The following is a 27,079-nucleotide window of genomic DNA, read 5'->3' as shown; positions in this document are numbered from 1 at the left end:
CAGGAAAAAGCAAATGAACATTATGAATCATATCCATGCTGGAAGAAACTATCCCACAAAGTTGATAGTTAAGTGAAACTTACAGCTGTTGCAAAATATTGTGTGTGTGTGTGTGTGTGTGTGTGTGTGTGTGTGTGTGTGTTTCATAGCTTTAATATAACTGGGAAGGAAAAACAAATAGTGCTGCTGTTATTCTTCACAAGCAGGGGAAGCCTCACTTTGGTTTGATAGATAGTACCTAAGACCCCTTCATTATAAGAGATGTTGCCCCAAAGAGAACAAGATAGATCCACAAAAGAATGACTGAAGATAGAATCAAAATTGTGGATCCTTCAGCTTTATTCAGCAGCATCTAATGGGGAAAGGCGGAAGAAGATGGTTCAAAATGACAGAAATTGTCACATGCTGAAATCTGATCCATTTGTAAGAGCAAGCTTCAGAATTTGATGAAAGCAAAAGGTTTAATTGCTGCTGCAGACAATACCGTTCCTATTTCGTTTCCAAAAGAAATTTCAACACTTTAACATGATTGATAGCAGATATATAAAATGAAGTCAGCACTTTGCTACAGATAAAATTTCCAACTTAATGCAATACTCAGTTCTGAGTATCAAACCCTTTGAGAGTACAGAACATGCATGTACTTTCATATGTCAATCTACAGAGCAGATAAATCATTACTTTTTGCTTTTCTTGCCTTTTCCATAGCAATTATTTATAAATTACATGATTTTAAAAAGCACTCAATAATCTATTGACTTGCCTGTCAAGTACTTCATATTCACTTTCAGATTTGTAGAGAGATGCCAATCTAGCTTCCATCAATATGAATTTTTTCCCAGTATTTTGGTCTGAAAAAATATAACCTTAAAGATTCAGTTTCTGCACTATAATAGAAATAGCAATATAAATATGCAATGTTAATGTTAATAATGGAATACTGCTAAATCCCAGACTGGCAATAAAAAATGAAAATGTAAATACTGACATCAGGACTATATTTCTATTTAAGTTTAAGCAAGAATTTATCTTTATTCTATTTCAAGTGTGACCAAAAACATTAAGCTTATCATGCTCATTCAGACAATTCCTAGTTTATTTTTCCTAATTTAGAGCCGAGGTGGCAAAGTGGCTAAATGCAGCACTGCAGGCTACTTCAGCTGACTGCAGTTCTGCAGTTCGGCTGTTCAAATCTCACCGGTTCAGGGTTGACTCAGCCTTCCATCCTTCCGAGGTGGGTAAAATGAGGACCCGGATTGTTGTTGGGGGCAATATGCTGACTCTGTAAAACCGCTTAGAGAGGGCTGAAAGCCCTATGAAGCGGTATATAAGTCTAACTACTATTTATTTTTTAACTACCCTTCTCTTCACTTCTAGGAACTGAGAAATTGGCTGGAAGGACCAAAAAAGCAGAAATAAGCCAAGATGTGTCATGGTTAAAATGAACCTTCAAACCATGTTTTCAAACTCTGATTTTTTGCTAAAAAGTAGCAACTTCTTTGGTACATAGTTGACTAAATACAATCAATGCAGCCAGTTTTGGAAAAAAAGAAACTTTACTGTGATATAGTATGATATTACAAACTGACTAATTTATTAGCTATTCCTTAATCAAAAACTACTATTTAGGTTAGGCATACAACTAGCCTTGTCACCTGAATTAATGAACCTTAACAATGGATTTCTCTACATGCTTGCAGTACATCAATGAAGCTTTTGTTGGCGGCTTCTTTAACTCATTAACCAGTATTGAAACCTTGTTGTTACTTCCCTTCATAAAAACTCTGGATAGAAGTCCAGGTATAGTAACACTCTGAATTCAATGCAGAGCACTGAAATCACCAAACATGTGTTTATTAGGAAAAGGTATTCCCTTTAAACCAGTGTTTTTAAAACTTGGCAATTTTAAGGTGTGAATTTGAACTCTCAGAATTACCTAACCAGAATGCTGTGACCAGATATCTTAAAATTGCTAAGTTTGAAATACACTGCTTTAAAAAAATTGAAAGTACATTAACACTTCCAAGGAGTGCTTGATATAGGATGTGAAGTACAATGAAGAGTTAGTAGTTGAGAAGTGGATACAAGCAGTAAACAAAAGTTGGACAAGAGAATTTCAGATGTAAACTCAAGAAAGCAAAGATAACAGCTTATCTGAGAATTGAATAATTTTTTAATTATCTGCTGAGAACGTTTTACTATATTCAGAGTTTCCTTTGAATCAAACTCAATTCATGCAATAATTGGCAAAAGGACAGAAATGATTTGCTATATTTCCTCTGAAATATTTTTAGAAATCTCATTCTGGCCCTCTGGTGGTCACCCATCCAAGTATTAACCAGATTGGACTCTGCTTAGCTTTCAAGATCAGTCAAGGTTGATTGATAGTATTTCCTCCAAGGATAGAAGTAGAGTGGCCTTAAGCATAGCCAACATGAGAAAGCTTAAAAGTAAAATGCTTTAAATTTCTATAATATAAACACTGATTTTCATTTTTGCAATTCAAAAGTGTCCTTACAATATGTCTAAACTCAATTACCATGTTTTTTAGAGTATAAGACACTCCAAAGTATAAGACACACCTAGCTTTTGGGGAGGAAAACAAGAAAGAAAATCTACCGTATATACTCGAGTATAGGCCGACCCGAATATAAGCCGAGGCACCTAATTTTACCACAAAAAACTGGAAAAGTTATTGACTCGAGTATAAGCCTAGGGTGGGAAATGCAGCAGCTACCGGTAAATTTCAAAAATAAAAATAGATACCAATAATGTTTTTGAATATTTATTTCAAAGAAAAACAGTAAACTAGCGGTGTATTCAATGAAATACTTCACTCACCTCATGATGCTGATGTCCCGCTGTGATGATGATGTCCCGTGCAGCCGCGGGAGCGATGTCCCGCCTCCTATGACACACGGCACAGTGATTCCTATCATTGGATCACTGTACCAGAGGAGGTGGGACATCGCTATGTGGCTGCTTGCCATAACAAGGAGGAGGTGGGACATCGTTGCAGAGCGGCAGGAGGGGGAGGAAGGGGAATCGTAAGACAGCCCTGCATTACATTAGAACGTGAGGAGGGGGGATGGTGCGGTGCGCGCTGCGCGGCAAACTGACACAGAGGGAGGGGAAACTCACAGGGGCACTGGGCCATTCACGAGTGTCACCCAGCGGCATGGCCCCGCCCCTTTTTCTCCTCCATTTTGGGCAAATTTTTCACTGACTCGAGTATAAGCCGAGGCGGCTTTTTTCAGCCCAAAAAGTGGGCTGAAAAACTAGGCTTATACTCGAGTATATACAGTACCTCTGCCTCCCAGCAAATTGTCTCCGTGCAACAAACAGCCTGTTTCAGTTTCAGTTTAGCCTGATTAGCACAGGGAAAAAAAATCTGCCTCTGCCTCCCAGCAATTTGCCTCTTTGCAGCAAACAGGTGTTTCAGTTTCAATTTCAGCACAGCCTGATTAGCACAAGCAGATGATTGTCAGATCAGCTGTTTCAGGCTGCAGGGATTGACATAGCCTGTCTCCGGGCCTCATTTTCTACCCATTTTAGGCAGCGACGATCAGAATGGCAGAAAATGGGGCGCCCAGAGGCCAAAAATGGGACGCACAGAGGCAGCAATAGGCAATGGCAATCCCTGTAGCCTGAAACAGCTGATGGTCAGGAGGCTGATCCAACTGACAATCAGCTGCTTGTCTTAATCAAGCTGTGCTGAACCTGAAATTGAAGCAGGCTGTTTGCTGTTTGCCTCAAGGAGATAAATTTCTGGGAGCCAGAGGACAAAGGGTGGGGGCCAGTGGATGGGCAGGTATACTATATTCAGTGTATAAGACGCACTCAAATTTTCACCCTCTTTTTTAGGAGGGGGGTAGTGTGTCTTATACTCCAAAAAATATGGTATATGCATGAATATGGTATATGGAAAGTAATTCTATTTTGCTTATTCCTGATCCATAATTTCCAAGTACTTAAAATGAAATTACCCCTAACAATGAATTACAGGATTTAGCAAAGGAAACTGTTGAGTATCAGCTGTTCACTGTTTTGCTCACGGCGTTTAGTGGACAAAAATACAAATGTTCTTGACAAGAAGTCAAAGTTGTTTGCTTTCTAGAAATAGTCATCTTTGTGTCATTACAATGCCATCTGAATCATCATGTATAGGTTAATCAGGTGTAAAATGAAAGCACTTTATATAACTATTACTAATTTTCTACTTTTTGTAAGGTTTATTATGGGATCAGCTAGAATTTCCTGGGAGAAAGGGTGTTAAATGAAGATAAAAAACAAATATACAAAGTCAATCAGCCTTGAAGTTAGCTACTTGTTCATGTGCCTATAGACAGCCTGTGCTCCTGCCAACAGTAACCAGTCATTCATGGAGTACAGCTACCCGTGGAAGAAAGGATGAAAAACATTTTAAAATCAAGGGATTTAAATAGCAAAACTGACTGTATTAGAAGCATTCCAGGGCTGTTACAATCATTCCAGGTATTCCAAGCTCAAAACTATACCTGAAATACCTGAATCAGGGCCATTTCTTCATTAAAACACTCCCAGAATAGTCAGCATAGCATCTGAGTGCGGTTAAGGTTGGAACAGTCCATTTCAAACTTGAAACAACTGTCTTGTGGATTTTATGCACAAGATATTTCAAAATTCCACATGACTGAATTACCGTATTAAGTTACTGTCCTTAATACAGTATCTAGAATCTTATACTCTCTTACTCCATTGCACTAACTGGGATGTTTTTTTTTTTCAAATAAAGATATCATTTGCATATGGTAGAAGAAATCAATAATTATATGCCATTTCATGTTTTATACTTGCCTTTCACTTTCACATACTGCAAATCTGGATTAACACACAGGGCTAAGTTGCTAGGCAAAGTCCATGGAGTTGTCGTCCAAGCAACAAGAGAGATACTTTCATCATCTTCCAATGGAAAGGTGACAATAACTGAGGGATCTTGAACATCCTTCAATATAAAAATTTGGGAAAGATGAAGTCAGCCAGAAAAAAAAATTAAGTTATTTTACACTTACAGAAATAATCAAGAAATAGTATTATTTCAAACAATAACATTTGCATTATTTATGACTAATCATGAATCACATCCAAGGCAAACAAAGTTTTTAAAAGTGCATTAAACAGATGTCCCTGTGGTAAAATAAAAACCTTCTATGTTAATTATCTAAATATTGACAGAATTTTCAAATTGGAAGCAAAAATAGTAATTTAAGTTGCAGGCACAGAAGTTTGCAGTGATCTAAATCTGATTTACAACATAAACCCAAGAAATCTTAATGCAGTTTTAAAATGCTATGTATCTAAAATAGATTTTACTTGTTGTGTTTAATCCTTAATCAAACACTGATCCACTATTCTTCAAATAATTATATAAATAATTCCTACTATTGCAGAGTCCCTAGCAATTAGAATTGAGGTTTGGAAAACATTTTCTGAAATCCTAAAGTGTCAAGAAAGTGTATAAGCACCTCAAAATGAATATAGATGCCATATACCAAGATCTAATAAAACCCCAAACTCTTGTTTTGAGAGTCTTCTAACTTTTCTAATACATTTGTTTCACACATTTTATTTTTATTTTTAAATTCCCAACTTGAGCTGTAAATCCACCAGGTTTTTTTGTCCCATAAATCCCATAATAGATCAACAAGATAATTAAGAAATACTCCTTTCCTATTTCTTGCCACGAGATTAGCTAGAATAATAATATTTGAAATCTTATGTGGTAGGCCTTTCTTATAGATTTTTGTTCTTAGTTGTGTGTGTGTATATATGTGTGTGTGTGTGTATGTATGTTAGTTGTTTATATATTTGTAATTCCTTCTTTTCTTATAATCTGACTCAAGTGTTTCAAAGTATGTGGTATATAAATGTATGTATAAATAAGGGAATAAATTCATTACAAAAGCAACAATGTTCTCCTTTTGCAAACTACATGTGTTTTCTGTTATCCTTGATCTAATGCAAAACAAAGTAATCAAGTGCATGTTTCTCCTAAAAGATAATTTAATATCTAGTTAATCACAATAATTCAACATTCTTCAAACTAAAATCTACCAACAAGTAAAATTGGCAGAGAAAAATCATTTGGCCAAAAAAATCAAATTTGTCCAGCATGTCTATCATTTATATCAGATCTTAACTGTGGCCAAAATATAAGTACTAGAGCTTTACAAGGGCAAACATGTTTCATTGCATACAAAATGCAACTCCTTTAAGCAGCTGTGACTTGTCTCAGGCTTGCAAGCTGCAGTTATCAGGCAGGCTGCTCAGAGTCACCTTGAACTGTCAGATAGGCAGCTATTGCCGAAATTCCTTCTTCTACACTTTAAAAAAAATGAAGAAGTCCTGTTCTCACTTGAATTTTGTCATCTTGCTGATTCTTCCTGATTCTGGATATACATTTTTTTTAATGTCGCCTTGATTTTAACTCAAGGCAGGGAATATACCTATTAGTCCTCCTTCCTCCTATTTTCCCCACAACAACCCTGTGAGGTGAGTTGGGATGAGAGAGAGTGACTAGCTCCAAAGTCACTCATCTGGCTTTTATACCTATGGAGAACTAGAACTCACATCTCCTGGTTTCTACCTTACCTTAAGCACTATGCCAAACTAGCTCTCCATATGTTAACTTTGAGTAATATTTCTTGGAAACTGAAGCTATTCATGGCAGAGTTGAGGGTTTCCTTAAGAGGTTTCTGTGAGCTCAAAGCAAAATCAACAACCAAGACGCCAATACTTTTCTGGTTGTTATATGATTTCCAATTGCATGTGCTTCTCAGCAATGCTGTAAGCTGCCGGCCACCTTGATTGAGTTAAGAAACACCAAGTATAGTTGGGCATTTGTTGGGCACACTGCGCAATAAATGTCACTTTTGTAGCAATGTCTATGAGCTACAGTATTTTTCTCTTTGCATGTCTCCTTCCAAAATAAGCCAGTTTTCAAGAACAGTGCATGCCAAAATAAGACAATAGTCATTTGTGCACATTGTATCCCAACAAAAGCTATTTTAAGAAAAAAAACATGGCATTGAATAACTCATTTTGGGAAGGTCAAAGACATCACAAGCTTGTTGAATAACTCATTTTGCTATTTCACAAAAGAAAAACCTGGCAACAATCAGGTGAGCCCTTTCTTCCCTTTTTTCTCCCTTTTCTTTCTCTCCAGGATTTGCTGAATTAGCTGGACACTCTCTCTGTTCTCCATTACAAGAAAAGCCTTCCAGAGGCTGGAGATGTTGAGCATCTATTTTTAAGCAAATAAAAGATTTATTTTTTCCTCCAAAAATAATTGAGGGAAAAATGCTTAAGATATTCAGTTCAAGCACTTGAGGCATCTAGAAACAGTTCACAAGAAGTCTTATGTTAAACAAACTTTGGTCGGTACACAGTCCTCGCTTACTGACCACTTGTTCGGTGACTATTTGAAGTTACAGCAGAACTGAATAAGTAATGCTTACAATCAGTCCTTGAAGTTCCAGATATGCATATTATGAATATCTGCAGACAACTTCCATGTGAAGAAAGCTAGATATTTATAGCTACCATGAGAAGATTCACAAAATGGTTGTCATGACAGGTAGCATCTCACAACCACAGTTGTAAAGCTTGTTTCCTAGCACCTGTTTTCGCTTGTTATACACTTTCTGTTCAACTTATATTTATCTTTCTTTCTTCATAAATTAATAGGCATACTTCTAAACAAATCACTGAACTGCAGCTCTTTAATGTTTTCTAATAAGGCCTCTGGGGTCGGTAAGGGACCCTGAGGCATTGTTTTAAATAAAGATGTAGCTAAACATTGGCATTTTGGTTTGAATACACCATATCTGTATTCCCATTAAATTTTTATTATTATTTTTTAAAAAGTCAGATACAATGGCAGTTGCCACAAGCACAATGGTTCTCACATACAAGACTGCTAGCAATACTTTTAGCTTAATTAAAGGTTCTTTAAACCACAATAAAACCCCAACCAATTTGACCTAATGAACAAAACAAATAAAAGCAATTTATTAAGAAACCAGAATTCAGAACATGCAAAAATATAAAGGCTTTACATCAAATGAATAGCTGGAATAGTTTGAAACAGTCTTTAGGTCAATACACAATTGGCAGACCCTAGTTTAGAATCTAAAACACAGTTCACCTAAGATTAAGCTGATTAAATTTTGTTTCACTACTGCTTACCCATCAGAAGGAGAGCCCTGATGGTTTATGTACCTTAGCTCTCTTAAGCGTAGACATCAAAAGTCTAAAGAAGGTGGTCTGGTATGTTGAAGTACCTTCAAACAGTCAGCTGTCACTTGCAATGCTTTTACAAGTCTATTAAATAGGAATGAATATACTCTCCATCCTTACAAGGCTATTGAATATTTTCAAAATTATGTGACTTTGCCACTATACAGTTCCATCCAAGATATAAAGCACTGTACCTTATAATTCTGGTGAGACTCAAAGTTGGAAAGGGGTGTATTACATGCAGTTGAGAACGGCATAACCTTAACTCCTCGGTATACCAATCCTTTGTCATATAGCTGTTTGAAAACCCACCTACAAAAAGAACATAATAGAAATATTCAAAAATAGAACGAGACTTGTCAGCTTAAAAGAAATAATAGAGAACGTATAGAAGACAAATTCATAATCTCTTTCAAGAAAAAGTCTCTTTCTCAACAGATTTAATGTGAAGATTTTCTTAAAAACTGCATCTTTCAGTTCAGTGTCTTCAGAGAAGTGTGTATATACATACATACATACATACATACATACATACATACATACATACATACATACATACATACAATTATCTTCAGTACCGTATCTTCAGTACCATATCTTCCAAGAAAGAACAAATATGATATTGGGTATAAGAGCCAGTTAGTATAGTAGAGACGGCATTGGACCATGTGCATCCAGGTCAGCCATGGAAACTCTCCAGAGCACGGATGTCAAACTTGCGGTGTCACGTTGCCATCATGTGACCTATTGCGACATTTCTCCCCTTTGTGGAGCTTGGTGGGCGTGGCCTGTGCATGACGCATCTAGTCCCCAGGCCGCCAGTTTGACAGCCCTGCGCTAGATTATGGCAGCAGTTTGTTCTCCCAGTTTGTTTCAATTTAGTTTCTGAACACTTTGTTACCAGACTAGGTAACACCATCAGCAGGATTTTCCTGTCCTATTCTCCTTAGGTTATAAATGTCTTGTCTGTCAGTTTGGTCAGTTTGTCATGTGATTGATTGTTACTTTAGTTCAGGCCATCATCTCAGCACAAATGATTTCACAAGATTCTTATGGGGAAAAGCTATGGGGGAATGGTGTGTTATGTATGCTACCCAGAATTTTGGAAGAAAAAGTAGTACTGTATATATATTTAACACAGGTTTAATATCTTAATTTTCAAAATATCTTAAATGAAAGTACAAGTGCTATGAACAAGGTATCACAGCAACATTTCTCATCTTACAATGACACGACTACTGCTATGGTCAGAAAGAATTTTGTTTTTATGTCAGTTCTGTTATCTTAAGAAAAAGTTGTTGTTTTCAAAAGTAAAAGCTTTTCCTCATTCTTCTGACCTAATTCTGTAGCCTTAGATAGAAGTGTTGTCAAGTCCATGCCTATTTCAATTTTCTTCATATCTCGAGTCCTATCACATCCCTTTTGCAGAATTGTTGCTTTGCCCTCCATATCTCAACTTTCATTTCACCCTTATAATTTGTTTTCTGCTACTTTTTCTTCTTTTGCCTTGTTCTTCTTAAATAGAAAAGCATATTCCCACCTGCCCTCTGCAGCCATCCTAGAATGAATTAATGAATTAAAGATAACCTGGCCAAATTTAAGGCATCAGAGCAAATTGTTAATAGGCCTCCAGTTTAAAACTATGTGAGGTAAGCTGGAAATGTGGCTTTTATTGGTGGCACACATAAAAATAAAAGAATCTGCATAAACTGCTTTTAATAAGCATTAAACATTTCTTTGCATGTATTATTCAGATATTATTTAATATACAGAGCTGATAATGATGATGGTGACGGTCAACCATAGAAAGGTAATTCGACTGTTTCTTCTCCTGGTGTAATGCTCCCAAAAATAAAGATCCTCCGAACTCAAAATGTGGTTGATTGGGATTTCCCCCCCTCCTTTTCCCCATTAGCTGGAGAAATTAAATCCCCTTTCCATGCCTGTTGTAATCCAAATAAGCCTCCTACTGTTTAATGCTATTTGCATTTAAAATGCTGACCCCTAAAAGCACACTTACCTGTTTTATATTTTGTTAATCACACTCTGCAGCAGTACATTGCCATTCCAAAGCACTATGATCAACACAGTCCAATATACTGTATTTTTCAAAGTATAAGGCACACCTAAAAGTGGGTGAAAATTGTAGGCCTCATAGACCGAATACGAGCATTTTTGGCCTCCCAAACCCTCCGTGTGTCAGTTTTCATCCTCAACGGCCCCCAGAACCACTCTGCAGTGCTGCATGTCCCATTTTCATCAAAAATAGGCCCATTTTTGGGCCCTCCGCAAGTTACATTTTCGCCCTCCCAGGCCCCCAGAAGCATTCTGCAGGCCAAAAACGGGCGAATTTTTGGCGAAAACAGGCCATGCGGAACACTGCAGAGTACTTCTGAGATCTAGGGAGGGCGAATATGCAACCCGCTGAAGCCAAAACCTTTTTTTCTTGTTTTCCTCCTGCAAATTTAGTCCAAAAAATATGGTATATTTATGAAATATAAAGGTTATTTTATGTCCCTTTTCCAAAGAATAAATGGCTATTCGAGTGAAAATAAAAGCATAATATAATAAGATATTCAAAGACTAAACCCATAGCAATGCATGAATTTAATTCAACTAATCCCTCTTGTGGAATTTTCTCCAAGTACACGAATATGAAATGACACATCTTTTTTCAATTATTTCAACATTTGAACTCACTTGTAATACAGTATATAATAACAATACCAGAATAAAGTCAGATTTGCAAAAACAAGCTGAATGTTGCCTAACTCTGACAAAGACATGTGAGCCAGTTTAGTGTAGTTAAAGCACCAGGCTAGAAATGAGGAAACTGTGACCTCTAGTTCCATCTTAGGCCCAAGAAAGGTTGGCGAATTTGGGCCAGACACTGCCCTAGGAATGAAGCAAGGGCAAACCATTTTCAATATCTTACTAAAAAGGGACTTGTCCAGGCAGGCAGCAGGAATCAACACAGACTCAAAGGGGGGGGGGAGGGACACGCACACAAGATATAGATATTTGTGCCTATCCCTGCAGTTTCCTTGGCAGCACTTTTTGAGGTTTGCCATTGCTTTCTTATTTGTTTATTTTACAAGTAATTTGTTTGTTTATATATTAAACTTTTTAACCGGCCATATCTCCCTCACAGAGAGGCTCTAGGAGAGGTGTACGGTTTAATCTTGTGGTGGCGAACCTATGGCAACCTATACAGGTAGCACGCAGAGCCATTTCTGAGAGCAGGTGAGGTATTGACCTGTCAGCTCCAGTGCACATTCGGAAACGGACTTCCGGTTTGCGTGTTGGGCCGTTTTTCACCCTCCCCGGGCTCCTAGAAAGCCTCTGGAGCCTGGGGAGGGCGGAAAACAAATCTAGTGGGCCCAACGGAAGTCGGAAAATGGGCTGTTTCCGGCCTCTGGAGAGCCTCCGGGCAATGTTCCCTCTAATTTTTTTTCAGTGTGAGCGGAAAAGTATAGTGTGTGAGCGGCACAGTTTCATGCCTGAGCACCTAAGAGAGCCACAGTTTGAACTGCTGTCGCGTCTGCTGGACATTTGCGCAACCTTCCAAGCGTCAAGCGCCAATTGCGAGCGAGGTTTCAGCCCGATGAATGCCAGACATGAAAAATGCCACTCAAACACTATACTTTTCCGCTCACCCTGAAAAAAAAAAGGCTCCCTGCTCAGCTTTTAGATTGTTAGACTGGCTAGAGAGAGACATGGCACCAACAGGGTCCTGGGTCCTGGCATTTTGCAGGCAACCTGTCCTCTCACATTCCTTTGGAATGCAACCCATCACATTTGAATTACATTTTGCCAATTATCCTATTAAAAGATAACGCTATTATTCTAAAATATGACTAGCTCAATATTAAAAACTGTAAATATGTAATGCTGATAAATAATAGCAGTAATTGTTATTTAGTATGATTAAAATCAGGATTGATATATCAATATAATATCTATCGAAATTGACAATAAACACTAAATAACAATACAAATATATAATGTGGAATATAAATGTAATAAATATAATATATAAATGCAACATAAATGTAATAAAATAATTTATCATGAAACTCTCCCGCTTTAAAGTAGTAAGATCAATTAAATAGTCTAGCAAGTTTGGACAATATGCTATATGTTATGTTACTTAAGAATATATATACCTCAGAATCAGATACAACATCCACATCATTTCCAACTGAGTCAATAAAATCATATGCCATGCCAAAACTATTTTAAAAAAAGATATGAAATTAATCAAGTATTGCATTTATTTTTCAAAATGAATGTACAATTTTTTTATTATTTAAGTTTTGTACCCTATCTTTTCTAACTAACGTTAACTTTAAAAAGATGTTACATCAGACTACAATACAAGTAATTAAATGAAGACTAAAATAAGTGTTTTGGCATATTGAGCTTTTTATATTTCTTTCTTATATTGCTTCCTTAGTTGAGAACTTGCTCCTCAGCTCACTTACGCATTAACTGTTTGTTGCTTTTATGGTTTATTCATTCACTGCTCCATCTTCAGTTTTTTTCACAGGGGGCAGGGCTTTCTTCCTCCCTCCCTCCCTTCCTTCCTTCCCTCCCTCCATTCCTTTGGCCACCAATTTTGATCCAATTCTCTCTCTCTCTCTCTCTCTCACACACACACACACACACACACGTTCTTTGGGGGGGTTGAATTACTCCGCCTCACTGTGCAAAGTCGGCTCAGCATGCGTTCGGCCCCCACTTATGCCGAATCAAATCCGCAGCCGGCGGGACCAGGGGGTTGCATTTCAAAGCCGCCAGTCCTCTTGCTTCTTCTCCTTCACCGGCAAAGCTCCCGCTGGCGGCTCCGCCCATGGCAGCAGCGGTGGTGCCTCCCCCTCCGCTCGGAGCACCTCAGCTGGGCTCTGGGTTATCCCTGCCTCCACCTCCGCCGCTTTCCTACTAGCTCCCGCGGCCTCAAAAGCACGGCAGAGGAGGAAGGGGGAGGGATAACACGGGAGCCAGCTCAGGTGCTCCGCTTGGAGGGAGAGGCACTGCCACTGCCATGAGCAGGGCGCCAGCGGACGCTTGGCCGGTGAAGGAGAAGAAGCAAGAGGACTGGCGGCTCATCAAAACAAGTCTGGGAGCAAGCGGAGCACCAGTTCTAGCCGCCTGCAAAGGACTTCCCCACGTTTGCTTTACAGAAAACTCTGCGCGGCAGATAGAATCTGCTGCGCGGGCTTTTTTTGCGACGTGCGCGGCCGCGCAGGCGCACACCTTAGAGGGAACAGTGCCTCCGGGGGGGCAGGGGAAGACATTTTCACCCTCCCCTGGCTCCAAAAAAGCCGTGCGTGCATACGCGGGACAGCGGGGAAGGGTTACACGCACGTGCACAGGGGGCATGGTGCAGGGGAGCATTACATTATGGGGGTGGGCACGCGAGCATGCTTAATAGCACACACGCATGTGCTTTTGGCACCCAACGTGAAAAAGGGTTGCCGTCACTGTTTTAATCAATACAATGAAACATTGAAAATCAAATAATTTAAGATGATTTTTTTAAAGATAAAACATTATAAAATGCAAGAGGCAGGCAGGGGGAGGACCTCTTGGGGCCAAATAGCCCCAGGGCTATGTGGGCACCTGTGTCCCCCAGGCAAGGCCACACAGCCATGTTTTGACCCCTTTACGGAAGTCCAAACGATTTGGGACTTTTCTCACATCTGAGGGCAAGATGTTCTATAAAGCAGGGCAGCGGCAAAAAAGCTCCTCTTCCTTGACCCTGCCAGTCTTAATTTTCTGATTGACAGGATCTGCAGCATACCTTCCCTACTGAACGAGTGGGATAGACTTATGTACTGGGGCAAAGCCGGCTCCATAGGCAACCTGGCCCTATGCCATATAGGGCTTTATAGGTAATGACCAACAATACTTTGAATTGGATTCGTCTGCTAATACTATTCCCCCTTAAAGGAAAAGCCATCAAGCAACCATCCCCAGAACATTGCTGATGGAGGAATTTGGCTTTAAAAGGCACATAAATACAACATAAACCATTCAAGAAGTTAAAGAATACCTACCAGACAGACTCCATGAATTCTGGATAAAGAGTTTTATAATCATTGTCAAAATCAATCCACCGCCCAAGTCTTGTAACACTGGTCTGAAAAAACATTAAATACAACACAGTTCAACATAGCATGGACATAGCATGTATGCTTAATTATTATTTTTTTGTTTCTGTTAAAAGAAAAAAGGAGAGACCAATTTTCTTTGATGGTAAAATAAAAATATTTTCATGAACAACTTTTTTGAAATGTTAAAAAATAAATTCACAAGGTATGCAGTGTTTGTAGAATCAGGCTATATTGCAACGTAACTCTTGACAGAGGAGCAGAATGGTGTCCAATCCTCTTATCCCACTGAAACTATTACAAATTGTAATGATGCCATAATAATTAATACCCATCAGACCTTAATGAAACTGAACATGAATTTTTAACAACTGGATAATTCTTTGCAACCAGGGGTCTTTGGTTTCTGTCTTTGTGTCTGTGTGTGAGTGAGCGCACATGCGCATGCAGACGTGCATACCTGCACAATGTTTAAAATTTAGCAGCTTACAGTTAGCCACTTTTGAAAACAGGGAGGACTACAGAAGTAATCAATCTCCTATTCAACATTATCAATCCATTCATCTTAAGCCATGCTTTTTGAATCACTTAATAATCATCTAAAATAGGATAAAGAATAGGCGGAAAATCTGCAGTAAACAGTATAAACAGAAACATTTTTTCTTACTTACCCTCCATTCTTGAGAATATCTCATCACAATTCCTCGACAGTTGCGATTATATTCTGCAATCCCCATTTTTGCAACATCTTCTGGTCCTTTGATGCCTAGTGCTTTGTCAATTTCATACTCCTAAGGAAATCAAAAGCATGATTTCTTGAATGAAAAATAGAATAATCAGATACAGTCACAGACAGAATTAATAGAGGGAGGGAGAGGGGGAGCAGGAGGGAGAGATGTCCAATAGACAGTAAAACCTGGTCAGTAGAAACAAAATGTTTACTGCTTTTTTGGGGGAGGGGGAGGCTGTAAATAGGCACGCCATCTGGCACACAGCTTTTATAAAAGACTAAGCTAAGTTAAGACTGCACAAAAGTTCTACAAAGCTGAAATAATTACAAAATCAGTAACATTTGATTTTGCAATCCAAATACCTTTAAAAGTGATCTTTACACTCTAATAACAAATATATTATAACAATGTCCAGAAATGGGTTTTGATGTTTACGGTTTCTAGATTATTAAATTATTAATTTAAATTAATTTTTTATTCATTCATTAACAAATATATTTATATTACTTTAATCTGATTTAAAATTGCCTATAGTCAATAAGATATAAATGCAAACACAGTACACTGTAACACTAATAAACCTATGGTTGGTGTGCCATAGATTTAATGGCACACCAACCCACAATACGACATTCAACATGAAGTATCTTATTCAGCAGTCATTCCACTGGTCTTCAGAGTCCTTCCAGAACAGTCAGGTATTTAGAAGGTTTCAAAATGAGAGATGAGGCCAAATTCTTCTACAAAAGGAGCTGGCGCGCACCCTCTCTTCAGATATTCTTCTGTGTGCATTAGGTGGGCAGATTCTATTTGAAATAGGCAGGCTTGTATATAGGCAAATATCCAGGCCCCAAGCTACCTTCCCCATGGTTTGTTGTTAGAAATTGGCAGAAAGTTACAAGGAGGTTCCACGATCTCACTTAATTACAACAATAGGGACTAGTGGGATTGCTACTGCTAAGGGCAGTCATGTGGCATTGCCATCTATGACCATATTACTTGGCAACAGCAAATTCCAGTTTCAATTATTGTTAAGCAAGGACTATCTGTGGAGCTTGGCAACAAATCACCCTCTTTATGTCACCTCTATATATTATTTACATAATTACATAAACTTTAGTGTGTGCATGTGTGTGTATGTGTGTGTGTATTTTTTCTCTGAATATATACAAACTATTTGAACAAGTCCATGGTTACATCCAACACTGATCAGTCATAAGCAGAATACAAATCATGGGTGGAATGGATTCCGATTCCTTCACCTGAACATTCCCTAAATTCCTTACAAATTGCCCTAAATGTAAGCAGAAAGTTGATAAGGTCTCGGGCATAGATAGTAACACCTAGACATAGTGGGTAGGAGGGTAATGTAAAGGAATATTAAGGTCCCAAAAGCAGTGAAAAATGTTACCCAGTCTAGTAATTAAATGTCTGCAAACAAAGAAGCTCAGAGAGCACCAAGAACTCCACAAAGTCATAAAAGCCCAATTATGAAGGATTGGATGTAGCTGTTCCCTCAGAAGTTATTTTTCAAGATACAGATTGAAGCACTAATTCCAAAGAAGTCCTTTAAAAGATGTATTTTTTCCAAACTGCAAAATTATTATTTGAATGAAGAATCAAACTCTGACTGAACTGGTTCCAGTTTGTTGGATTGTCTTTGCATTTTATACACTGAACTGATACCAAGGCAATTACCATATTTTTCGGTATATAAGACGCACTTTTCCACCCCCACCCCCAAAAAGTGGGTGAAAATGTGTCTGTCAGTGAATGTTGCTGAAGCCCCTCCCACCCACCAGCCCCCACCCTTCGGTCTCTGCCTCCCAGCAATTTGCCTCCTTGCAACAAACAGCCTGGTCAGCTTCAGCACAGCCCGATTTAGCATGAGCAGCTAATTGGCGATTGGATCTGCCTCCTAGAATATCACCTATCAGCTGTTCCAGGCTGCAGGGATCACCACAGCCCATTGCCACCGCCTCCATGCACCCCATTTTCAGCCTCTCCACACCCCGTTTTTGGCCTCCATGTGTCCCATTTTCGGCCCGTTCCATGTGGCGGAAATTGCCGCCTATCCCCACCACCTGGAACAGGCCAAAAATGGGACACACAGAGTCCATAAATGGGGCGTGCAGAGGTGGTGATCGGCAGCAGCGCCAACAGGCGGCAATAGTGGTGATGGGTGGTGACGATCCCCACAGCCTGGAACAGCTGATAAGCAGTATTGCAGGAGGCAGATCCAAATACCAATCAGCTAAATCAGGCTGTGTGGAAGCTGAACAGGTTGTTTGCTGTTTGCTGCAAAGTGGCAAATTGCTGGGAGGCAGAAGCAATTTTTTTTCTACTTTTCATCCCCAAAAGCTAGCTGCATCTTATAGTCCAGAGCATCTTATAGTTCGAAAAAATACGAGTAAGTCCCTCTTTTTGTGATGAAAACTACTCGGGTCAATTATCTCTATCAGTATAGTTGCAAAGCTTGAATCAGTTGACAGCAGATAACCAAAACAATATCACATAGAATCAAAGATATTAAACATACCACAGGCAAACCATGGCAATCCCAACCAAATCTTCTGTCAACGTGAAACCCGCTTTGATGAGCAAATCTAGTTACTATGTCTTTAATGGTTCCTGCAAGTATGTGGCCATAATGCGGAAGCCCTGTGGCAAATGGAGGACCATCATAGAAGGTAAACCTAGGAAACAAAAAATGCATAGAATTTAAAATCACATCATCTTTCACATTTTAATCAGCTTTTTGATTACTGAAGATTTTGGTTTTTAATTCTGTGTGTGCAAATGTGCGTGTGTGTATATATTTCAGTTGTAGCACACAAATTCAGATATCAAGCTTCAAAAGAAAAGTTCTGTGAATAAGGATAATAACTGTAGTTTGTTTATAAGAATTATGCAAATCCTACAAATGTATTGTCTTACCTAGGTTTGTTTTTTGACTGCTTGAGACATTCTTGAAAGCAATTAAGTGTGTTCCAAAGCTGCAATATTTTCTCTTCTGCCTCTGGAAAGTTGATGTTGTCTGGGACTTGCTGAATCATCCTCTTCCTACCCAAAAAAAGCAGTACTAAAAAAGTTAAAATATCTGTATATAATTTTTGCATGTCAAGTAAATTGACAATAATTCAGATGTGTATTTAAAACTGCTGCATCACCACATAACATGTCTAGTCAGAAATAAGCCCTACTATATATGGAATTAATTATTGACTGTTTGCTTAATTATCTTTCTCAATGTTTAGGACTACAATTCACAAAGTGGGAAAAATGAGCTAACATACAGCTGGCAATTAATATTAAATATTAATATTATTAAATTATTTAAATGATTAAATATTATAAACAAAAAATGTGAGTACTTAAGACAACAATGCTGTGTTGTATGTTACAAGGACTGTGCTGGCAATCTTTTTGCAGGTACTGTAATACAAAGCCAGCATTATTCATTGTAAATATGCACCATTCCATTCAGAATCTGTACTTGTTATGAATGAACAAGTGTACTGTTGCATGCTGTATGTCACTCCAACTTGGCTTGCCTACATGCAATGCTTTGCCCATCTAATGATTCTATGAAGCTCTAGAGCTCCACTCACATGTGTTGCTAGGCTGACTTCATATTCCAACTTCTTAGAAAACAAATAAGCCAAGGATTCAAGATGAATGCCAAGCGTATCACAAACCACCAATGGAAATTTCCTGCTTTATTTAACTACTACCATCAGCAGGAGAAAGACTAAACAGATGCAATCATTTGGCATGCCAAAGCACACTTGCAATGGCTTTAGCACTGCACACCAAAGCAAATATGATGCAGATATTCTTCTCACAGCACTCCTTCATTATAGTTTTTAGATATATTGGTTTGGTCTCAAATATCCCTATGTTGCTTACTGCAAGGTTTTTCCCTTCCTGAAAAAAAAGCAAAGAAACACACAGAGGCACAGCTGTAAGTGTGATTCACTGCTCTTGCCGCAGTAAAGAACCGCACCTGTAGCAATGTAACAATGACCGGGCTATGGAGGCTGCTAAAATATCAGACTCCATGCATATGCCAGAGTATTTATTTTTGGCCCATTTCTACCAACTGAAACACTGCACTGAGACAACAGCATTCAGAAACCACAGGGCACATTTTAAATATAATAAATGTCAATGCAATGCAATACAGAACAAGGTCAGAGGTAATTATTTTGCATGTATTTTAGCGAAATATTTAACTGGACATGTTGTGTATGGACGTGGATGAGCCATGTATCCATTAACCCTTGCGCCACTTTCGCCCGATCGGATGCGTCAGAATTTAATTCCCACAATTTTCATTCTGCACGATTATAGAATTAGGAGTCGATTTCATTTAAGATAGAGGAAAGTTATTGCTGTATTGGATTCCTCAAGAAGTAATGTACATTTCAGCTTTTTTTCAAAACTGTATGGAGTGTTCGAATTTTTCTACAAACTCCGGAGCCAGCGCCCAGGAACACAATCCTCATCATCAGTTCTTAATCTTTCGACAAGGGGTTTTCCTAACAGACGACACAAAATAAAGAAAACCGCCGCCGCCCACCCTTTTCCCCCGTCCACGCCCACTCCTCTCTTTCTGCTTCTCCCAAGTGCTCCTCCAGTTAAGACGCCGATGGCCTCACCTGCTTCTAGGCCCAGCAGCTGTAGCTTGCGACCGGCTAGGAATGATGCAACTCCAGAGCAAGAGAAAGCATGACAGGAAGTCGAGAAAGAAATTCACCACCTATCCACTCGCGGCTGCTCCGATCTCTCCCATCATAGGCTGCAAATAAGGCGGCCCCGGATTGGGTAGGGCAGCCCGTCCCCGAGCAACTGTTAACTCCTCTCAGCCAGGAGGAGGAGGAGGAGGAGGAGGAGGGCATCGAACGGCGACTCACACCGAAAGGCGTCGGCTGCTCCTTCCGTTTTGCTCGCCGGGTTGGCGTTGGAGAGGATGCGGGGAGCGGGCATTAGCGGGTAGAATGTGGTGAATGGAACGTGGAGACATTCCGAACGTTTGGTTACATCATTTCACAATCCTGATTTTTTTTTTGGTCCGGATTTTTATTTATTTTATTTTATTTATTTAGCTTGTCAAACATGTACAAGATAGCAGGTATAAAAGTATAAACATGGACATGAACAAAGGAAATGAGTACAAATAAATGCAGACAGTAGGACAGGAACTGTAGGCACGCTGGGGCGCTTATGCACGCCCCCTTTATTATGTTTTATTGTATGTTTTATTAATTTTATATATTGTATGGACTAGTGATCCAGGGATAAGTCTTACATTCTGAGATGTATCCCAAGTGCCTCCAAGAGAAGAAAAAAATAATCATATTTGCACCTCTTTGGAGAAGCCTCGCCTTACAACAGTTCGTTTAGTGGCCTTTTGACGTTACCATGGCACTGAAAAAAAGTGACCTACGGCCGTTTTTCACACTTACAACCGTTATGGCATCTGTGTGATCACATGATCGGAATTCAGATATTTGGCAACTGACTCTCATTAATGGTGTCCCAGGATCATGTATTCTGTGACCTGACAAGCAAACTCAATGGGAAATTCAGATTCACTTAACATCCTTGCTACTTCACTTTTACTTAATTGTCAAGAAAGGTTGTAAAATGGGGCAAAGTTCACTTAAAATGTTTCACTTAGCATTTTGGGCTCATTTGTGGTCGTAAATCAATAATTACCTGTATAAATTGTCCATTTTCTGTTTGGTGTTCAGAAAAGTTAATATTCCAATTTACACAATAAAACATAAGGGGGGGGGGATAACACTAAGAGGAAGTCTGCCATATAGAAGTGATCAACATACAGGGAGGCTTTATTTTCCTTTGTACCCATTTTAAAAACATTTAGCTTTGTTGAAACCTTTTGTTTCAACTATCATCAGATGAAGTGAAAAGAACACAATTTTTCTCTTCGGTGTAATTACCTGGGTAAAGAAGTTCATTGCATCATACACTTACCTAGGGTTCTTAACTATAGTTTGTTTCAATTAACCCAGTTTTAGGCTAGCATACTATCTTGAATCATAAAGTAGTCAAACAAGCTTCTCTTGCACAAGTTACGGACAAAAATGTGGTCCAACTACTTTATGATTCAGTGTTTCCTTTACTTAGTATCAGTGTTTACTTCTAACCATAAAAGCTTAATTTCTTTTTGTTTTTAAAGTACTGTATTGAAGTTTGGGGGGGGGGAATCATCTCTTCTAGAATATGACACTTATTTGACTAGGAATGCAAACAATATTATAGAGAATTTAACTGTCAGCATGAAGTACTGGAGAAACCTTGTCAAATCAAAAAATAAATCTAGTCCTTATTTTTACATCTGATACCCGGCCCTTATCCGTGCCGACATAAGTGCGGAGGCAAACACGCGCCGTCCAAAGCGCTAATAAAAAAACGACCCTACCGCGATGACATAACCGCGGAGGGCAAATCCGCGCCTACCGAAGCACCCTAAACCTAACCCTAAACCTAGGGGATCGCAAGCGGGGCGGCGACGCGCGGCGGAAGCAGGCCGCCCTCTTCTTCCTCAACAACATCTCCTTGGACGGGCGGCCGCCGCCACCGGGCAAGCCCGCTTCGCCGGCCCCGGGAGAGCCTCAGCCGCTGCCGCGTCCGCTGCCACCGGCGCCTCCCCGGCCTTCCTGCTGCCCCCCGCGGCTGAGCTAGACCCTTCCCGCGGGCTGCTGCTGCTGGGCAGCCCGCTTTGCCCCGTGCCTGCTGCCGCATTGCGCCCCCCGGATTGCTGAGCCCCATGCAGGGCGCCCCTGTTGGAGCAACAGGAGCAGCTGGAGGAGGAGGGCTACCTTTGGAGGTACAGAGGCAAAGAACGAAGCATGTAGAACGCCCTTCTGTCACCGCGCTGTTGTCGCGGCGGTGATGACGTCACGGCTTTAGCGACAAGGTTTAATCACCGCTATTTTGACGAGCGCGGTTTTGTCGTGCCACGCTGATACCCTTTAAACAGTGGTGGGAGTCAAATAATATATCTGCCTTAATGATTTCTTCCAACAACCAGTTCACCAAACTGCTCAGAAAGTTAACAACTGGTTCTCACAAAGTGGTGCAAACTGGCTGAATCCCACCACTGCCTTTTAAACCATGCTTTTGGTGGATATATTTGCTACCTTTTCCTGATTTCTTTACACTAATAGTACTTTATTACTTGCTGGATAAAACAATCTGTAACTTAGGTTGTTCCGAAATAAACTTGAGAACTTTTATCTCTCTCCCTGTACTACACCTCTGCTGATTGTTCTAAAATTTTCTTTTATTAGGACAGATTAAAAGTTTAAAAGTAAATTGTATTACTGGATGCCTGTCTATTATCACCATTAGAGCTTTTTTTTTTCCTGTGTGGTTGCATATACACGGAACTACCAATAGAGGGTGTATTCTGAAGAGTTCCTATGTGCTACTGTTACTCATCTTAAGAGTTAACATTTGACTATATTTTTTGCCTGCCATATGCTTATTTATCTCAGCACTTCCTGATCATCATTTCTCATTTCAAGACAAAAAAGTCTTAAAATCATAGAATTATTTCTATTTGCAATATTTTCAAAATATGTAGCTCTTCTAAAAATATATTTGCTATCACCACAATTCAAACATGAGATAAAAATGATCACATTTTTAGTAAAAAAAATTGTTCCCTTTAAGGAATGGGGAAAGATTGATTAATATAGATGGACATTATTAACATTTTAATGGTGAGGTGGAGCATTTGGAACAAACGTACACTTATATATATTACATTTGGCTTTTCCTAAGCTGCTGCAGAAAAAGATTCAACTTCTTTAAGGTGCTATGGGAGTGTATTCAGGTGTTCCATGCTCCCTTTCTTCCTTCAAGTTCAAATTGCTGCCCAATGAAAATGGTTTAATATGACACTCAAGACTATACCTTAACTACTATACCTCCCAAGCCAATAGTGCAAATGTTGTACCATGCTAAATTTAATTTTGATGCAGATTTTGCTTGTTTTAATCTATGGTAGAAAAGTTCAATAAAAAAAGAGGATACTTCTTGCCTTATAAATGGTTTAAAAATAAATATATCTTAAGATCTCAGAAGAGTAATCTCAAAAGAACTTGGCAATGTACTTAAAAATGTCAAGTATATATTGTGTAAATGTGTACGTCTAAGTTTTGTGTGTGTATTTTACATGTTTGTTAATAAAAAATTTTTAAAAAAATGTCAAGTATGTAAGTGAAATGTTAAAGCAGTGATGTAATAAAAACAAAATGAGTCATTAAACATGAAGCAAGCAGTCACATGTTTTAATCATTGTTAACTTCCTCCAAGCAACAAAAAGTTAAATCATAAGGAATGCAACCCTGAAACAACTTCTGTGCGTGTGGTTCATTCAGTCCATGTTTCTTAGGATACAGTACCGTGTTTCCCCGAAAAAAAGACCTGTCCTGAAACTAAGGCCTTGCCACATTTTTCATGTGGGCAAAAATATAAGCCCCCCTGAAAATAAACCCCCTGGACAATGCCCCCATCCAGCCAGGCCGGAGAAGAACTTATGCTCGGAGTGTGGCGACGGTGCCCTGGCCCTGGAGGGAGAGCTGGGCCAGGGAATGGTGAGTTTGGGAGTCCTGTGAGCTGGGGGCGGAACAGGTGTTCACGCAACCACCCTCTCCAGCCGGACAGAGCTCCATGCACTGACCTAAGGAGTATCCCAAATGTGCCAAGCTGCAGGAGCTGGGGGACGGGCAGAGCGCCACGTGGCTTGGCGCCTTAGGGATACCCCCTAGGTCTGTGAATGGCGATCTGCCCGCTGGGCAGCTGCTTGTGAATGTAGTCACCTCATGGCTGCTTCACCCCTGAAGCTGTGCCTGGCTCTTCGGAAGCTGCTCACAAGCAATCCCAAAACAATAAGCCCTCCCCTGATAATAAGGCGAAAGTCAAAAGAAAATAACACCCTGTCTTATTTTTGGGAAAACATGGTATAAATCCGTGATGGTGAACCTATAGCAGTCGTGATACAGGTGGCACACAGAGCCCTCTCTGTGGACACATGAGTCATTGCTCCAGCTCAGTGCCAGCTGGTTTTCGGGTATGCCACAACCAGCTGCAGTGGGTGGGATGCATGTGGGAGACACATACGCATGTGCTGGGGCAGGGTGTACATGCAGTTGCACATATGCATGGGGTGAGTTCGCACGGGGCGCATGCGTAGGGGTCATGCATGCATGCATGGGGAGCACAGGGGGTCATGCGTGCATGGGGGAGTGGGGAAGCATGGGGGTCATGTGTGCATGTGCAGTGGTAGGGCGCACATGGGTGGTTGATTGTACATGCGTGAGGGGGCACATGGGGTCACGCATGAATTATATTCGGCATGCAACGACAAAAAGCTTAGCCATCACTAGTATAGGTAATGTACAAACAAAATAGCATAAGCAGTCTTGGCAGTGCGTACTTTTGATTCAACCAGTTTGAAGACATCTCTCAGTAGGAGATGGAGATGGAAGGCATATACTTTTTTATTTTCTGGTTGATAAATAAAGGGACTTAACATTTTGCACAGTGCTATATAATTTAGATACATAGATACATAATTAAAGGCACAGCAGGAAACATTAAGGCTTTGGAAAATGCTGAAAGCTGCTTTGTTACAGAAAAGGCCTTTCAAATCTTAATTTCCAGTCTCTTTCTAATAGAGAGTACAGTGGTGCACTCTTGGGGAGGGATCTGTAAGTGTGAGTGGAGAGATTAAGACAGAATAGCTATAGCATTTAGGCTTATATACAGCCCCATAATGCTTTACAGCACTTGGAGGTTTACAACGTCAACATATATTGCTTCAACAATCTGGATCCAGTGGTAGGACTCATCTCCAGGGGTGATGAGTCTGCCTATCAAGATGAGGTGGATCGGTTGCTTTCGTGGTGTGGAGACAATAATTTGGTCCTTAACACCAATAAGACCAAGGATCTTATAGTGGACTACAGAAGGAATGGATCAGACATCCAACCCTTGGTTATCAATGGAGATCAAGAGGAGCAAGTAGCCAGTTTTATGTTTTTGGGTGTTGTCACAAAAGAGGACCTGACCTGGGGCGTTCACATTGCACTGATCAAAAGGACCCAGCAGAGATTATACTACCTGAGATTTCTCAGGAAACAACAACTGAATGAAAAATTGCTGATGACCTTCTACCACTGCACTATAGAGAATATTTTAACTTAGTGCACCTGTGTATGGTTTGCTAATTGCACAGTGGCAGATAGGATAACGCTCCAGAGGGTTATCATCATTGCTCAGAGGATCATTGTTTGCTCTCTCCCCTCCTTGGAAGAGCTTTATAGCTGCCTTAAGAAAGTTCAAAACATTCTTAAGGACTCATCTAATCCTGGGCACCCTTTTTTGAACTATTACAATTTGGCAAATGACACAGGACAATAAAAATGAGGAAAATAGGCTGAAAAAAATGGTTTTCAATTTTATTGTATAGAATGTGAAGGATATATGATGTACACTGAAGATGGCATTTAATTTCGTTGTATGAGATGCAATGACAATAAAATAAACTAGTAACTCAGAAGGATGGGAGGCCGAGTCAACCTTGAGCCCTGTCAGGACCGAACTACAAGCTGTGGGTAGACTTTGCCTGAAATACTGTGTTTCAACCACTGCACCATCAGGGCTGCAGGAAGCAATGCTATTCTTGAGCCCATTATTTTTCATTGTTTAAATAACATTCACATGATTAATCTAGCTAAGAAAACAGATAGATCATCAAACAATTCAACCCAAAGTTCTCACTTAAAACACAAATGACTAAGCTCAAATGATCATACTTCAGAAGCCTTATGTGAACCCTAGTTTTTCTGGTCAAGATACTAATTCTGGAAAAGGTAGAAGGAAAAAGAAGAGGATGGCAGTAAGGTGGATACAGGAGTGATAGATACACCTTTGGAAGATCTGAAGGACTAGGTTGATAACAGATCATCCTACAGAAAGTCTATCTTTGTCATTTCCAAGGGTCAACCTGACTTTATGACACTGTTGAGTAATTGATCTATATTCATTGCATTTCCCCATTAGTACCTATAATATATATAATTATCAAGACACTATTGAAAAATATCTGCACAAAACCATTTGATTGGCTCTTCTGAGACTTCCATTTACTCAGTTCAGACCCAAGATTGAGAATCTTTGAAATCTCTTTCTTTCAATTCACAGAAAATAATTTTCTACAATGACATAATTTGCATCTTCCTTGCTACTCAATATATACCTGGTTAGGGTTAGGGTTAGTTAGGGTCCTCAGAATTCCAGCTGATGCAGTAGCCCCTTGGACATGTGAAAGCAATTCAAGCAACATGACCAAGATTTTGGAAGTTGCAATCACATGAAGTTCTTAATTAACTGCATGGTTTTGTTTAACAATAGCAACTGATCTTGTTGGAATTGTTACACGATGCAGTCATGTAACCACACTTTAGAATTAAGTTGCTTAGTAATGGAGTTCTCAGTCCCAATTGTCATCATAGGACTACCTACAGTAGCACTTAAGAGCATAAGTGAAACATGGAAGTACTTTAATGTAACATCCTAAACAAATCAAAACATGGGAGAAAGGATGTTAGTGTTACTAGAAAGTTCATTAATTTAGCATTTTCAAAAATTTCATAAAGTATTTTGTCATCTTCCAATAAAACTGATTAAACCTGAAGCCATTCTGCAACATAAAAGTTCTTAAAATATGTCTGTTCTCAAAGAAAAAAGAAAAACCAGCAGAGGGCAATATTTTCAGGGGAAAATTATTAAACTTTAACTAGATATTTTTTCTCTAGTCTTTTGAAGGCTACATTTGTTATCTATTTGCCATTTAGTAAGAGAAGAAATGAGTAAAATTACCAAACATAGATACACATGGCAATTATAGCATTCCAGGTT

At 39.4% G+C, this 27,079-nt stretch overlaps 1 protein-coding gene and 1 non-coding gene across 3 annotated transcripts in view; both read right to left on the bottom strand.

Annotated features, from left to right (window-relative positions):
- The window catches only part of IARS1 (isoleucyl-tRNA synthetase 1), an 85,223-nt gene extending 65,336 nt beyond the window's left edge, over nucleotides 1-19,887 (bottom strand). The window contains exons 1-8 of one of the 2 annotated variants that reach the window (XM_032209554.1): nucleotides 19,783-19,887; nucleotides 18,059-18,184; nucleotides 17,661-17,817; nucleotides 15,062-15,181; nucleotides 14,337-14,419; nucleotides 8,472-8,589; nucleotides 4,837-4,984; nucleotides 764-851 (exon numbers count right to left, since the gene is read on the bottom strand). In XM_032209554.1, the coding sequence (XP_032065445.1) occupies nucleotides 764-851; nucleotides 4,837-4,984; nucleotides 8,472-8,589; nucleotides 14,337-14,419; nucleotides 15,062-15,181; nucleotides 17,661-17,817; nucleotides 18,059-18,177 (833 nt within the window). In that variant the 5' untranslated portion in view covers nucleotides 18,178-18,184; nucleotides 19,783-19,887. Of the gene's footprint in view, nucleotides 1-763; nucleotides 852-4,836; nucleotides 4,985-8,471; nucleotides 8,590-14,336; nucleotides 14,420-15,061; nucleotides 15,182-17,660; nucleotides 17,818-18,058; nucleotides 18,204-19,782 lie in introns of both variants that reach the window. The other variant, XM_032209555.1, reaches the window with a different exon arrangement.
- LOC116505138 lies at nucleotides 19,134-19,267 on the bottom strand. The gene has a single exon (XR_004254919.1). It is a non-coding gene; the product is annotated as a small nucleolar RNA SNORA84 (small nucleolar RNA).
- Nucleotides 19,888-27,079: the final 7,192 nt, after the last annotated feature.

This window comes from Thamnophis elegans, chromosome 2 (assembly GCF_009769535.1).
Source record: "Thamnophis elegans isolate rThaEle1 chromosome 2, rThaEle1.pri, whole genome shotgun sequence".
NCBI lineage: Eukaryota > Metazoa > Chordata > Lepidosauria > Squamata > Colubridae > Thamnophis > Thamnophis elegans.
This window is presented reverse-complemented; position numbering and strand designations above follow the sequence as displayed.